The sequence below is a fragment of the Panthera uncia genome, chromosome D4, assembly GCF_023721935.1.
Source record: "Panthera uncia isolate 11264 chromosome D4, Puncia_PCG_1.0, whole genome shotgun sequence".
Lineage (NCBI taxonomy): Eukaryota > Metazoa > Chordata > Mammalia > Carnivora > Felidae > Panthera > Panthera uncia.
This window is the reverse complement of record NC_064807.1, coordinates 33,086,389-33,102,960: the sequence shown is the minus strand read 5'-3', so window position 1 is coordinate 33,102,960 and position 16,572 is coordinate 33,086,389. Positions and strand designations below refer to the sequence as shown.

General features: G+C 38.0%; 1 protein-coding gene across 1 annotated transcript in view; it reads left to right on the top strand.

Annotated features, from left to right (window-relative positions):
• The window catches only part of PTPRD (protein tyrosine phosphatase receptor type D), a 520,100-nt gene that overhangs the window by 355,882 nt on the left and 147,646 nt on the right, over positions 1-16,572 (top strand). Inside the window, exons 15-18 of the mRNA XM_049616822.1 lie at positions 737-854; positions 3,441-4,028; positions 4,468-4,565; positions 5,609-5,868. Of these exons, the coding sequence (XP_049472779.1) occupies positions 737-854; positions 3,441-4,028; positions 4,468-4,565; positions 5,609-5,868 (1,064 nt within the window). The remainder of the gene's footprint in view (positions 1-736; positions 855-3,440; positions 4,029-4,467; positions 4,566-5,608; positions 5,869-16,572) is intronic.

Sequence of the window (16,572 nt, the reverse complement as noted above, 5' to 3'; positions counted from 1 at the left end):
ATTGAGCCCACATTCATGATGTGGTAGAAAAAGTATTGTTCTTTGGTTTTATGGACAACTCCAAATCACCAGAAAATTCTCCTTATTGGGTAATGATTTTAGTCCATAATCTATATCATTAACCAGTATGTTACTTGAGTCCTAAGAAACTTCTCTGGCTGTCAAGATATCAAAGTCCAACAGATCAGCCATTTGGCAAAATGGTGATAAAACAGGCTGCAGTGGCATCAGTACCATCACTGCTCTGTGGACCAGGCTATAGAGGACGCATGTACAGAGCTACTGGTGTAATATGAGTGCTGGTGTCTGGGTTGCTTGCTATGAGCCAGACATAGCCATAAGTGTTTACTGGATATAACTCCTTTAATCCTTCTATTATTCCAACCTTTACAAGAGAAACTGAGGTGCAGAGGGGTTAACTCACTTTCCCTGGATCACAAACCTAGTAAATAAGGAAACGCAGGTTTAAATTAAAGAATTCAGGAGTTCCAGCTCCAGGTTTCATGTTTTTAACTACTACTTCTCAGAACTACCTCTTAGGATGGCTGCAGTCCCCACTTTAATGTCAGCATGAACACAGATCATCCATAGCATGAGCTCCAGGCATGAAACTTCCAGTGCTTGGCATGGCTACAGGGAGTAATGAAGCATGCATAGAATGAAGATGGATGTTTTGATTTTTCCCCAGGGTATTTGTAGCATTTTGAATCAGTGTCATTCCATTGTGTCATTTTAGGACATGATTATTTCTGGGCTACAACCTGAAACTTCCTACTCCCTCACCGTCACAGCCTACACCACCAAAGGAGATGGTGCACGAAGCAAGCCCAAACTGGTGTCCACCACTGGGGCAGGTAAGCATTATCTGTGCTTATATGTGCCTTGAACATCTTCCAGGTGACAATAATATTAATTTTCCAAATAGTATGTTGAATTCTATCAGAAACAATAAGTGGGCTGTGGTCAACTTTTGTGTTTTTTGATATATAGTTCAGAAGAAGCAAAGCAAGAACATACTTTTCCCAAATTATTCGATCAGTTATTCAACAAATATGTTTTTGAGCACTTAGTAGATGTCAGGTACTACCCCCAGTACTGGGGATACAGCAATCAACAAAACAGAAATATTCTTTCCTCCTGAAACTTATGTTCTGAGTAGGGCTAGATAATTAATAAATAGACAAATGGAGATATATATATATATGTGTGTATATATATATATATATATATACACATATATATATAAAACATCAGTAAGTGACATTTTCAGAGAAGCTGAAAAATAAAGGTGTGTGGGCATTAAGGATAGGATAGCCCCTAGGGGCCTTTGGAAAGAGTGATTGGATAAGGTCTCTTAGAGGAAAGTTATTTGAGCTGAGATACAAATGATGTGGAAGAGCAAGTCCTATGAATGTCCAGAGGGAAGATCATGTGGACAGAGATGTCACTTGTTAGCTTCAACACCTCTCAGCAGCAGACCCTTTTAGAAGAGCTGCCATCTTGAACTGGGTTGATGACTTATGATTTTGTGTTTTTTGCCATTTTCACCTCCTCAGTCCTTGAAGTGGGAATTCTAAGGGGTGGGGGGCGGCAAGTCACATAAAAGATCGGAAACAGAAAAATGAAAAGCAAAAAGGCTACAAAATGTCAGATTGCTCCTCTCTGAAGAACAAAGTTTCTTAATGCTCTTTAGAGTTAGTTTGATCAGCTCCCATTAGGAAAAGCCAGCATGAAAGAAGACCTGACATTGTAAAACCAATAAATTAAGACATAATTACAAAAGGATTCTCCTCCAATCCCTTTATATAGCAATCTCCCATGGAACATTTAAACTATGATTTGATTTACTCCTCCTGAATCGCTTCTCACACAACTTTTTAGGAACACACCTCTATGTAAAGGCATAAAGCAAAGAACAGCTGTGATGTTGAGTACCCTCCTGGGTGCCATGCTCACTGCCAAATTTGTCTAAATGTCATAAGATTTGCCTCACTTACATCTTGCCACCTGGAACTGCCTCAAGCAGCAGGATTACAGATGGCAAAACTCCTTTAAGGCAATGTCTTCTGGGCTTTTTTTTTCCTTTTTTTTTTTCTTTTTTTTTTTTTTAAAGAATAGCATTGTATCGAGCTAATTTAATGCCATGCTTAGGAGATACATGTTCAGTGGGGGCATGCTAAATGACGATGGAACCAGCCTCTATTGAAAGGTAAACAGCCAAGGGTAAACTCCTGAAACTGAATCCCAAAATGAAGAAAATACACTTCTTTCACCTATATTTATAATTGTGTCTTAATGAGTCTGAGATGTCTTACATAAAGTATCAAACTCCTGTTGGCCATAAGATAGGGATACCATAATAAGGACAAGAAAGTACAGAATTTATAGCCAAAGGATGTGACTCCCAGAGAAAGAAATAACATTGTCTTTTTTAATAGCTAAGACTGGCTCATCACTTTTTAGTGGCTATACAAAAAATTATTTAGAATCGTGGATCTTATTCACAGAGAGGATTATTTTGGTGTTTCCATTTACAATTTTAGGTCTTTCTTAATCAACAGAGACTTGAATATTGAAATAGGTGATGCTTATTTTAGATATCTGTACATTTATTGTGTTTATACTGCCCAGCCGAGCCTATGCTGAAGGTGTGCAAATCCAGATTTATAATCTCTGTAAGAGAAAAGAAAAACGGAGTTTTATTTTCAGCCAACCTACTAGTCAAAAAGCATTCCTTAGTCATGGTTTCTCCACAGGTATAAAGTATAGACAAAAAGTACAAATTATATCCATAATAACTCAAAGCAACATGATTTTGTACCTATTAAAAAAAACTTATAAGCAACATAATAGTATCATTAAGTATTTGGGCTATGGATTCAGATGAACCCAGGGCTGTCTTAGAGCTTTCTCATTTATTACACATCTGACTATGCAGCTTTCTATCTCTCTGGGTGTCATTTTCTTATCATAGAAAATTAAGATAATAATTAATCAGAGTGTGTAGTCAGGAATGAAAAATGTAAATCAAGTGAGATCCTTCATCTTAGCACAGTGCCTGGTACATTACAGGTACCCAGCAATTAAATATGTTATGACCATGATTCTTATTAGCTGTATGTATCTAATTAGCTAATCTTTACTCACCCTCATTTCTCCGTGACATGAACCTTCATATGTGGGAATTTTTTTTTAATTCCCTTAAATTATTGTTTCAATAAATCTATTTGTGTCTGTTATCAAATTCTGGTATTTCAGCCTACCTTAATAATTAAGTATGAAAAGAAGCATATTTCTACAAAGGTATACAGACCAAGGCTTTTTTTTTATATATAAATAAAGAAGTGGGGATTCCCATAGAGTGGTGTTCCTATTCAGTAGTGATTAAAGTGTGAACGTCTGTGTTGGTTGGTCTCAGCACTCCATCCCATGTGTTGCAGTTCCAGGGAAACCCCGGCTTGTGATTAACCACACTCAAATGAATACTGCTCTCATTCAGTGGCATCCCCCGGTGGACACATTTGGACCTCTTCAGGGCTACCGTCTAAAATTTGGCCGGAAAGATATGGAGCCACTCACTACTCTTGAGTTCTCTGAGAAAGAAGACCACTTTACTGCTACAGACATCCATAAAGGAGCATCCTATATCTTCAGGCTCTCAGCCAGAAACAAAGTGGGCTTTGGGGAAGAAATAGTGAAGGAGATTTCTGTTCCAGAAGAAGTCCCAACTGGATTTCCTCAAAACCTCCACTCAGAAGGCACCACTTCAACGTCCGTCCAGTTATCCTGGCAGCCACCTGTCCTGGCAGAAAGAAATGGCATTATCACCAAGTATACTCTTCTGTATAGGGATATCAACATCCCTCTTCTTCCAATGGAGCAGCTTATTGTTCCAGCTGATACTACTATGACACTCAGTGGCTTAAAACCAGATACCACATATGATGTAAAAGTACGTGCTCACACGAGCAAAGGGCCCGGGCCATATAGTCCCAGTGTCCAGTTCAGGACACTTCCTGTGGATCAAGGTAGGATTTGTCTGCTTATGGCCTTCCTCCTTTAAAGGAATGTCGGTCTTTGGAAATCAGTATTTTGAAGCTATAAATAACTGATCGGACCATTCATATTAATAGGTTCAGCAAAAGCAAAACAGGTAAAGTATGTAAAACTTAACATGTTTTGGATGCCTTAGATTTCGGTTATAGAATGCCAAGCAAGTCTGGCTGACAGCACCCAATGTTCTCAGGTAAGGAAAATACAATATAGTTGACTGAATTGGAGGTAAAAGAGAGATCTTTATGAGAATGGGATAATAAAATGAATAGTGTAAACAGGTAGGCAAATCACACTTGTCTCTCTGATCAAAGTAGACAGCATCTAACTTAAACCCGATTGTCCATGGTGGAAAAGGACAGGTCATATGTTTTTAGGAGTAGTTTAAATACACTGTTTTTCCTTTTCCAGCAGTGTTTGCAAAAAATTTTCATGTCAAAGCAGTAATGAAGACTTCAGTGCTGTTGTCTTGGGAAATTCCAGAAAATTATAATTCTGCCATGCCTTTCAAAGTAAGTTCTTTTTCTAATTTGTAAGATATCATGGTTGTAAAAGGGGGGTGCAGTTCATCTGGGTAAGTTACTTGGAAAGCATACACACCACTTTGATTCAGCCACACAAACTTGATTTTCTCATTTGTGGCTTCCACTCAAAGGATAAAGCAGGAGCCACCTAGGGGTGGCATTACTTGTCAGTCATCTTATAGTTCCAAGATAAGTGTTTTACATCTAAGCTAGTGCTTTTGTTTTCCTACCAGACACTGAAATTTACATGGTTTCTCTCTCTTTATAATGCAGTATCCTGGGATTTTAAAAATTTGTTTATTGGCCTGAATTCTTTGTAACTTTTAAACTCTAATTTGCAATTGAGAGCTACTGAGAGATGTTAACAAGAAGTACAAGTCTATGAAATGCAGAGAATAGAGAAACACTTTTGAAAACAAAAATATACTTAGGAACAGGACTAGAAATATTTAGAAAAAAGAGTGATGTGAATAATACCTTGAATATCTATAGCATATGTGCCTATTTTCCATTAAGATTATATGCAACCAACAGGTCAAATATTGAAAATACTGTACATTTTTGTGTATTTTTTTTTTTTTTAAATTTTTTTTTCAACGTTTTCTTTTTTATTTATTTTTGGGACAGAGAGAGACAGAGCATGAACGGGGGAGGGTCAGAGAGAGGGAGACACAGAATCGGAAACAGGCTCCAGGCTCCGAGCCATCAGCCCAGAGCCTGACGCGGGGCTCGAACCCACGGACCGCGAGATCGTGACCTGGCTGAAGTCGGACGCTTAACCGACTGCGCCACCCAGGCGCCCCATTTTTGTGTATTTTTGATACACTTGGAACCATTATATAATAATGAAGTGAGAACCAAAAGAGAAATTGATACAACCTCTAGAATTTATGAAGGCTTCCAAGCTTAGGAATTTCCCCAAATTAAAATTGACCTGATATACATGTTCTATAAACAAGTACACATTAGTTGCGAAAACCTACATTGCCTCTCTGAGAAGCAAATCTCCCTGACTGGTTGTATGTCTCTAGATTCTTTATGATGATGGGAAAATGGTGGAAGAAGTGGATGGCCGAGCTACACAGAAGTTAATTGTCAACCTAAAGCCTGAGAAGTCATATTCATTTGTGCTGACAAATCGTGGAAACAGTGCTGGTGGGCTGCAACACAGGGTAACAGCAAAGACTGCACCAGATGTACTTCGTACCAAGCCTGCCTTCATTGGGAAGACCAATCTAGATGGCATGATCACTGTGCAACTGCCTGAAGTACCCGCCAATGAGAATATAAAGTAAGTTGACTGAAGGGCTGAGCTGAAGGATAGAAAAGTAAGGAAGTGAGAAAACTCAACCTCAGTATTATAGAGGTTATAAAAGAATCTATTGCTGGTAGAGTAAAAGATCCTTCTGTGAAAGATCTCAGTTATATTCAAGTTTTGTTGCACCATGTTCTCATGTTCATTGTAACACAAATTCTCATTAATTTAACATTGAGCATTTTTTCTTAATGTCTCAGGAATGATGTAACTTAGGAGAGATGGACAAATAGAGTACGGTCCTTGCTATAAAAAGGAATTTATGTCATAGAATACAGAATAAGGTGAATAGTTGAATAACTCTGGTATTTGGCAAATATTGTAATAGTGAGGAAGTCTTAGAATAGAGTATGAAACTTAAAGACATTTTGGGAAATGAGATAGCACTGATACATGACACTGTTGTTTTAGATGTGTGCTGAAAGGAAATATTTCAAAAGTCAATGTTCAGAACGACATTGGAAAAACAAAATTAAAAAATGCAAGTTTTCTGTTTTAGATGGAGCACAGTGTAGAGGTCAATGGGCCTGAATTGAAAAAATAAATCTAGTCAATAAAGTGGTATTTATTGGTTGTATATAGCTAGTTGATTGTAGCCAGTGCATTTTATAACCAGTATACCTAGCTGGTTGTAGCCAATAGAAGAAAAAAAAAATATTTTCACTGCTATCTATTAAGTATGAGTATTGAGGTTGATCCTGGAGAACAAAAGATGATGTGATCTGTTTTCAAAGAACTAACATAGACGTGCGTTGGTGGCTCAGTTGGTTGGTGTCCAACTTGGGCTTAGGTCACGATCTCATGGTTAGTGGGTTCGAGCCCCACGTCAGGCTCCATGCTGACAGCTCAGATCCCAGAACCCGTTTCTGATTCTGTGTCTCCCTCTCTCTCTGCACCTACCCTGCTCATGCTGAGTCTCTCAAAAGTAAACAAACATTAAAAAAATAAAAAAAAGAACTAGCATAGAGTGGGGGATACCCAGAAATAGACAGACATAATACATGCTAATGATAGAGTTATACTCTATTGTAAGAGCAGCTAACCAAGAATTAAATGGGTCAAGGAAGTTTCTCATTTAATCTTTAAGGACAGGTAGGGCACATACAAAAAAAAATCCTTCATTAGTGAAGGAAGGAAGTTATTTTGTAAGGTCTAGAGAAGAGAAGTGAGAGAAGTATACAAGAGTCAAGTTACACTCAGAACTTGGGACTATATCCTATAGACAATGGGAATTCATTAAAGCTTTTTATGCAGGAGAATGGCATGTACCATTTTATATAATACCTAAGTTTCCTTTTTTTTTCCATTTTAGGAAATATATATTGAGTACCTGCTACATGGTAGAGTATTGTGCTGCCTGCTTGCTTTCTCATTGCTTCTATCCCACATGATCATGTTTAGATGAAACTTAATATAAACGATTTGAAGGTCAAGAAGAGCCATTTATAACATAGTTTATGGGCCATTGGGATCTTCACATTTAGCAGCAATATGGTGACATAATTGGGACAGTTCTTAGGGAAGGTGGCTCCTGAAAGCATATGTTGGAAGGATTGGAGCACCATAGAGAAAAGTGTTGGGATGTCATTGCATAGTTGGTTGATTCTAAGTAAATGACAAGATTCTGAAATCAGAAGGTGATGAGGGAAATAGGATGCAGAGGCAGATGAGAGCAGTAGTGTAGTAGGAATTGGTAACCAATTTAATGAGGGATCAGTCAAAGGAAAATGTCATAGATGAGAGTTGAGCTTGGATGACAAAGTGAATGATGATGCCACCATTCATCGAAAGAATGAAAAATCAGGAAGAAATTGATGACTTCAATTTTGTGTATGTTTTACATGAGGTATCAGTGAAATATCTAGTTAGAGATGTGGGTTTAAAGAAATTGCTATGATTATAGGTAGAAAGTTAAGAATTGTTAACAGAGCAGCAATGGATTCATGGAAAGAGATGGAATCACTGAGACACTGAGGTGAAGACATGAAGCAAAAGGCTAAATAAAATAAAGGTCTCAGGATGAAAGAGCCAGTAAAGGACACAGAGTGGGATTTGTTACAGGGTTAAATGGAGAACCAAGCCAGAGCAAGTTCATGGCAAAAGAATTTTCAGGAAAGTGTATACTGTCAAGAATTTACAAAGGTCCAGAAAACTTAACGAAGATAACTGAAAAAAAATCAGCTGTTAAAAAGTACAATTATAAACAAGAAGTTTTTAATGTACAGCCATGGTTGAAATTTAGGAAAATCTAATAATTGGCTACTTTAGACTTAGCTAAAACCAATTCTTCCAAAGGAAACTTTTTGTTCTTATTTATTTGGTGAAATAATTGAAGGATTTCAACCAGATGGCGGATGTTCCAAATGATTATGACTAAAATAAATTCACTGAGAAATAAGATCTCCTGTTTTTCGTCCACCCTTCTTTTTCTATCATTCAGAAAACTGGAAATGAGAATGGAATGTAAGTGTAATTTTTATCTCAACAAAATTGAATATGAAAGTGAGATTATGTTTATCCATTTTTGTTTAATCTATGGATTCTTTAAAAATCTCCCACCCTAGTGCCAGGCAATGTTTCAGGGATTTAGGAGAGCTAATGCTGACTTTCTCACTGCTCTGACAAAACATAGTTAATTGGAGAATTTGGGCAAGTAGAGTCAGTTAAAGTGGAGTTTTAGGATAACAAGATGAGATGGATCAGGGAGGCCAAAGGAGGAGCTCCCAACCCCAGGTTAGTAGCTCAGGGAGGGTTCCCAGAGAAAGTGACATTGAAACTGAGGCTTAAAGAATGACAAGAGCCTATTGGGTCCATGGGAGTGGGGTTGAGGAGACACCGTTTCAGGCAGAAGACAGCATATGTGACACTGCAGAAGCAAGAGAAAGACAAGCACTTGTCATTTGTCCACCTCTTACCCATCCACTAAAACATTCCATGTGCATCCAACAAACATGTATTCTATACATAGTGTATTGCCAGTGCCAGGTCTGGAAAACAAAAACATGACTGAGATAATATGGCAGAACAGATTTTTAAAAAATCATGTGAATATAATAGAGTCAGTATTGCCAGAGTTCCAGCCCAACTTGGGTATCAGGGGAGACATCTAGAAGGACCTGGTATTTAATACGAGTCCTGGAGGATGGGAAAGATTTAGAAAAGGTAAATAGTTGCAAACAATGGAAGAACAGGGGGAAGATACATAGTATAAATTTGATCCATTCAAAAACATGAACTGTCTATTCAGGGAAAGAGCAATTGAAAGATGAAAATAGTATAGTATAATTTGTAGTATTTGTTATTAGTTTGCAAGACTTAAAAAAAAAAAAAAAAAACTCTAGTGGCTGTTTACCAAATTGGCTTGGAAGATTGTGTTAGACGTTATTGAGAAATGGTATTTTTGTCCTTTGATGGTAGATCTCTGGTTCATTTTCCAATTTCTGAATGAGTTGAGAATATTGCAGAATATAGTCTATCTTTCACTGCTTTTCTTTAGCTTCAATTTTTCTCTCTGTTTAATTTATATACTTCCTCCTCCTATATTTGAAATGGGAGTTGGGGAAAACAGATAAAACTTTGGTAACAAAGAGAAGAGACAATTATGATACATAAAAAGAAAGAAAATGATTTGGGGGTGGGGATGTGTTCTAGAAATGAATTAAAGATTCCCAGAAATATATTCTAGTTTCTCTGGGAAAAAGAGCAAAAGACAAACTAGGAAAGTGTGGGGAAAGTGTCAGAACAGGAAGAAATCAAACGCAAATCTCCTGTTAGAAAAACAAACAAGCAAAAAACAACGCTAAACAACCTATGCACATTGGATTTTTTCAAAGGATAACACAGTTACCCGTCCAGTGTTCATGTGGCACAGCCCATTATCACAGGCAGCTGTGTGCCATGCTGTGCTGCTTGCCGCAGTTGGCAAATTATGCAATGAGAAAGGAATGTGGCTTTTTGTTCAGTATGCCATGGGAGATATGAGAAGAGGAAACAGGATTGATACCACAGCTGTGGGCTGGGGTTCTAACTTTCATTTAGGTGAAAGTTATTTAGAAAAATACTTCCAATTTGTTTTCTGGTGAAATGCAGTTTTGGTGATTGAAAGACTGTTTTATCAACAGAAACCATGATTTTCTCATTTCTGGCCAACCTCACTTGGAAGTCTTGATCCCTACCCCCAACTTCTCACCACCCAGAAACAAATCTGTCTCTTGTAAATATAACACAGTTGTGGCTCATTGCCCCTGCATTCTTTCTTACTTGGTTTTTGCCTGGAGAAGTGGGGAGCTCCCTCAGGGAAAGGCTAAATTTCTTATGAAATAGACCTGTAGGTCCTGCAGGTTCTGATACCAAGAGTCTAGGGTGTTTCAACCTTCTACTTGGATAGATGTTTAGGGGGCAGAATGCCAGTCAAAAATCTAGCAACTCCATCATTCTCCTGAAGCAAGTTGTAGTGACAAAGGGAACTTCACTGACTTTATAGAGAAGGATTGTACTCTGGATGGTAAGGGAAAATGTACCACACAAATTTCACTAACACATAAGCTGCCAGAAGTTACTGAATGTAAGTTAGTTTCATAGTAATCATTTTATATTTATGAAAAACAGAAACAAATAAGAGCATTTTATGAAACGTTAAATGTCTTTGGTCTTACTAATTTGGCTTTCAGGTTGGCCTACTTTTTCTTCTTTTAAAGAAGATATTTTTGGAAGCATGGCTTATAAAGGTGCTTCATAAAACATGTACACCATTACTAGTTTAATGTATTTATATTATAGTCTGTTTAATATTTAATGAAAAATAATTTATTACACAGTTGTCAACTGCAGTGGTAAAGACTTAAATGTGTATAGTGCTTTACAGTTTACCAAAGACATTTGAATGTTTTATTTAAGTCACAAAACCCTGTGAGGTAGGTATTCTCCTCATTTACAGGTGAGTAAAGTGAAGCTTAGGGATACTAAGTCCCCTGGCCACAATCATAAAGTTGATACTAAGAACAGTTATAAAAGTGACAGGGGACTTGATAGTTGCTGTGCAAGGGCACTACACACATTAACTGGTGGAATCTTCACAAGAAGGCTGCTTCTCTTTTTATAGCTGAGGAAGTTATGAGGTTTACTAACTTGCCCTGGCCACATAAGAGCATAAACAGCGAGGAAAGATTTGAACCCAGGCAGTCTGGCTCCAAGCCCACATGTTGAACCATGCACATAGAATTTATTGGTCAGACCAGGACATTTTTTCCCCCTAGGGCAATTGATAAATAATTAAGAACTCAAGGACAAACCAGACACAAAGCTTAGAACCAGACACAAAGCTTAGAACCAGACATGTGCCTGGTCATAGATAATGGAAATGTGTGTTATGGAACAATAAAATCAGTAGTTTGCCATGACAATTTAGATGATGAAAGGTAAAGGGAGAGGCTTCCCAGAGGTCAGCATTATCTTCCACCATTTTACAAAAAAGGAAAATGAGGCTTGAGGTAATTAAGGAACTTTAACTTGTCTGACAACTAGCTGAAATGATTGAAAACCTTAATTTAAACATAGAGTCTGGAAAGATCATTCAACCTGCTTTGGTTTTTCTATGGTAAATTAATTTGATTTAAACAATATATGCCCAAATAACCATGGTAAATTATACATATACGTATACACATACATATGTGTGTATGTGTGTGTGTATATATATATATATGTATATATATATACATAATTATTTAAGGAATGACATTCACCATTAAATTCTGAGACAGATTTTGACCTCCTAGTTAAATAATGAGTTTGAGAATGCTAATATATTCTGCTAATAAAAAAAGCCTGGCTGAATTTGAAGTGGGACTGCCACAAAGAACAGAGCTTGCGTTCCCAAATAATTATATGGAGCTGGGCCCCTTGGTGATAACATATTAAATAAAATTAGTAAAACTTTACTTAATATAATTAAAATTCTGAAGGTTAGATTTAACTTATCTAATTAAATCTAATATACTGGGAAAACACAGCTTACTTTATAAGTAATCAGGGCATTTGCAGATATATTGATTCTGAAGTTATTTATTTTTCTACTAGTTTAATAGTTAAAGTCTATGTCCAAAAAAATGTGTTTTGAGCTTACACCTCCAAGCTTGACTTAAATTGGCAAAACATAGTATAAACTTTAATTTTATCCATATATAATAAGCTGATCTATATCCAAATCTTTTTTTCCATTTCAAGCAGGTTCTTTCAGATCATATGATTTGCTTGATTTGAACTTGCAGAGTACATCTTAGCTCTCCATTTCACTTCTCCTATCTGAATCATCTTTTTTCCCCCTTATTATCCCATGGGATTAGAACAAGGATCACTACTACATTGGTGAAGAAAAAAAAACTTTTGCAGTAAGAACTATTTTCTATAAACAGCATTTGGCTATGTCATTGCTGGTTTGGAGAAAGGAAAAAATGATGTATTGAGATTGAGAGTTGGAAGTTCTTTTTTTGTTGTTTTGTTTTTAAAGTTTATTTATTTTAAGAGAGAGATAAAGAGAGCATGTGAGTGGAATGGGACAGAGAGAGAGGGAAAGAGAGAATCCCAAGCCGGCTGTACACTGTCTGCATGGAGCCTGGCATGGGGCTTGATCTTACAAACCATCACGGCCTGAGCTGAGATCCAGAGTCAGAGGCTTAACCAACTGAGCACTCAGGTGCCCTGAGCGTTGGAAGTTCTAATGGAAGAGAAGGGCTCCGAATGTGTTTGCCTGACTGATTTAGAGACATATAAGTTCCCAAGAGCTACTTATCCCACCCACTTACACTTTTCAGTGGCAAAAGAAATTAGTGATCAAATGGCAAAGATGAAAAACATTTCAGGGAGGTTATATGTACATTTGCTTTAGCAATACATTACTTTTTTAAAAAAAATTTTTAACGTTTATTTATTTTTGAGATAGAGAGAGACAGAGCATGAACGGGGGAGGGTCAGAGAGAGAGGGAGACACAGAATCCGAAGCAGGCTCCAGGCTCTGAGCTGTCAGCACAGAGCCCAACGCGGGGCTCGAACCCACGAACTGTGAGATCATGACCTGAGCCTAAGTTGGATGCCCAACCGACGGAGCCACCCAGGTGCCCCAATACATTTCTAATATACATGTCTTAAATAGTATAAGAAATACAATAGGGTAATTGATCTAATCATCTAATCAGAGAGGTCAGAAAAGGTTTTTATTAGAAAATAAAAAGTAAGCTGCTATTTGAAGAAAGAGAGGAGTTAACTTTGGACTTGTGTAAGTGACAGAAGGTTCTAGGCAATTCCGTTTTCCTAGATCAGTGATCAAGAATGATCAAGGGTTTCACAACAGAATAGACCAGAGTAAGTTCAAGAAACTGAATCAGGGTTTATTTAACTCAGAGGGTGTGGAGAGATGTATTTAGTCAAGATTCAGCTGAGTCTTGTAATACTGTGTGGCCTTTATCCTAAGAGCAATGAGAATCCATTGGAATGTTTTAAAAATAGTAGTGGTACAATCAGCTGTCTATTGCAAAGTATAAATTTCAGAGTCTGGACTAAAGGGGGTTAAATTCAAAGACGAAAGAAAGTCAGGAGACCAAGATAGTAATCCAAGCATGAGACAATGATAGGAGGCTGGAATGGTGGCTGCAGAGATAGGAAGAATTGAATGTACTATAGATAGAGTATGGAAGTAATAGGACTTGGTGGCATATTGAATATGAGAGAGGGAAAGCGTTAAAGCAAATTGTCAATGATAACACCTAGGGTTATAGCAAATGGCATGTGGTGCAATGGTAGAAGGTTTATTTTGGAGATATATTCTTTGTTTTGTTTTAACCCCAGTAAATTTGAGGTAGTTTTGTGACATAGAAATGGAGACATGGAGTTGGAAATGGATAAACCTGTGGAGTCAGAGGAGCATTCTGAGATGAAGAGAAGAATCTGCAGATAATTTGCATCTAGGTCATAACTGATGCACTGAGCTAGAATGAGACATGTAGGAAGAAGGGGAGTAAAGAGAAATCCTTGACCAGATCTTGAGGGATTCCATTATTTAATAAGCTGGGTAGTGGATAATAAATCCTGTTGAGGAAATAAGGTTAATGTGGTGAGAGATGTAAGCAGAAAACCAGGAGAGCTGATTACAGAGAAATGGCTGAGGTTTCATGGAGGGTCTTGTTAACATTTACAGATTCTGCTAAGAGACCGCCTAGGACAAAAGTTAAGAAATGTCCTTTTGATGCAGTTCTACCAAGGTCACTGAGGACCCTGACATGGACAATATGGACAATGAGATAGGCTAATGAGGCAGAAGCTAGAATACAGTTGGCTGGAGACTGAATGGAAGACAAGGTAATGGAGAACACAGGTCTCCTCAGAATTTGGGCAGTGAGGGTAGGCCAGTGAGAGAGTTGACTAGAGTGGAATATGGTTGGTTTGTTTTTTCAATGGCAGCTATTTATACAGGGTTGGAAGCTAATGGAATCCAAAAGGCAGGGAGAAGTTGATACACGAGAGAGAGAAGGGGTACAACATATAGTCAACTTTCTAAGACACTGGAAAATGGGAACCAATTCAAGAAAGTGATTGGTCTTAACAAATGGAGCTATGCCATCTACTGTGCCCAAAGGACAGATTATGGTTTACGGTCAGATGCAGGTAGCCTTGTAGTTCGGTACATGGAAGATGAGAGAATTTTAGTCTGAATGTTTATATTTTCTCTTTATTTAGATATAAGACCATCTTCTAGTGGGGGGGTAAGAATGTCAAAGGTTTGAGGCCAAGGGAGAAAGTTTAAAAACCTTGTACAAAATAAAAGGACGAGGCTATTAGAGGGGTTTGGGTGGAATGGCCAGGCAGCACTGAAGGCCTGAGTTTGCTGAATATGAATTTATGGAATCATTCTCCCCTGTGAATTATTTCTCAAGCTGTATGCTGCTCCTTGGGTTCAGGCACAGACAAGGGCAATTGCAGGTTTTAGCTAATATAGAGTGGAAGATGTGGGTTCTGGAGAAAAAAAGTCAAAGGTCTGAGAACCCTGGGTGGTGCATGGGTCAGCCCTTTGGAGCTTGAAATCACCCAGGATGATGGCAGAACATGGGAGAGAAGAAAGACTATTGAGCCTGGCTGTCAGGGGGACAGAGAAAAAAGAAATAGAGGGGAAAGAAAGGGGATTCTGAAGAGTTTTGTAAATGGCAAAAATCAGTGAGAGAAGAGCATAATGTAGCTGAAATATATGAGCTTAAAAAAAAAAAAAAGAGGCGCTTGTCTTTTTACTTGCTTTTTGTTTTAGCTAAAGAGTGGAGGGGAAAATGCCTGTAATAAGCACCAGTGAGCCAGGAGGGAAACCCTAGGCCCTACATTTGAGGTTCATGGGTGGAAGAGGAGCATGAATAAACGGCCACCACATGAGAAGCCTGCTAGGGAAGCAGGATTGTCAGGGGAAAACCAGGTTTCAGGCAAGGCGAAGACATATGGGTGTTTACAAAGCCATGGTTGCAGAGAACACAGCTGAAATGTGTGGATTTAGTCCCAGGCAAGACTTTCTTATAATATGAAGTTCCAAACTCCCTAGGCCACATTTATTTCAATTTATTCCACCTTTACTGCTCTAGGTGAACGCTTTGGACATCAGAAGACAGAAAAGTCCATGCATATCCAGCCACACTGTTAATTACTTGCTATAGGGGAGGCTGTTCACTTCTTATCCCAGCCCCAAGTTAAACACATAGTTGGGATAACACTGGCAGAAGAAAAGAGCGGATTCTATTTTTGTGTACAAGAATAGCAATTCAAGTATGAAAGCAGGATAACAATTAATAGAATTCATCATCTTAACCTTGATTTTTAGGATTCTGAATGGCGACAATGGGAACTCTTTGATAAGGTGTAGTATCATTACTTTAGGTGAAGAGAAACTGTCCTGACTTAGTGCAATTGGTAGTGAAAAGCAAGATGTTCTCTGATGAGTGTGTTTATCAAGTACATCTGCAGTGTGATTTTGTACGCTCACTTGCAGCCCGTCATTCTTCTCCAGGCTCATTTAACATGATGAACTTGTTTGGCAAATCCTTCAGGTGGTGGGAGGATGGGAAGGGGAGGAATCTTACTCTGGATCATAAAGTATAAGATACTGGCTTCTCTTACACTCCAGCTCTTCCTTCTCCCCCTCCTGGATCATCACTATTTTTGGTAGGAAAGAAAATGATTGTCTAGGTGATGTGATTCTGGGAGACTTCTGATGAGTTGCTGAGAGCACCATAGTTGTCTGATGTGACCTGAATTCTTGATTAGGAAGAGAAAAAAATGTTTGACAAGTTCTTTAACTTGTGTCTCAGGGAATGTCACTGAGTTCCACTGAATAACGTCGTTCAGATGCATCTCTCCCACCATGATGGTCCATACTAACAATAGCAGCTTGCATCAGGTTGGTGCCATACCACATACTGGGCTCTCCTTTTTCAGAGTATACAATTGAGATTCAGGGATGTTAAATGATCAGCTCAAGATCACACAGCAAATTAGTGACAGAGCTTAAATTCTGGGCCAGATATTCCAGATGCCACATTCTTTACCAAAACACTCTAAAATAGCACCGTTCAGTATTATGAAAGCCACACCTGAAATTTTAAATCTTCTAGCAACTATAGCAAAAAGTACAAAGAAATGGGTAAAAATAAT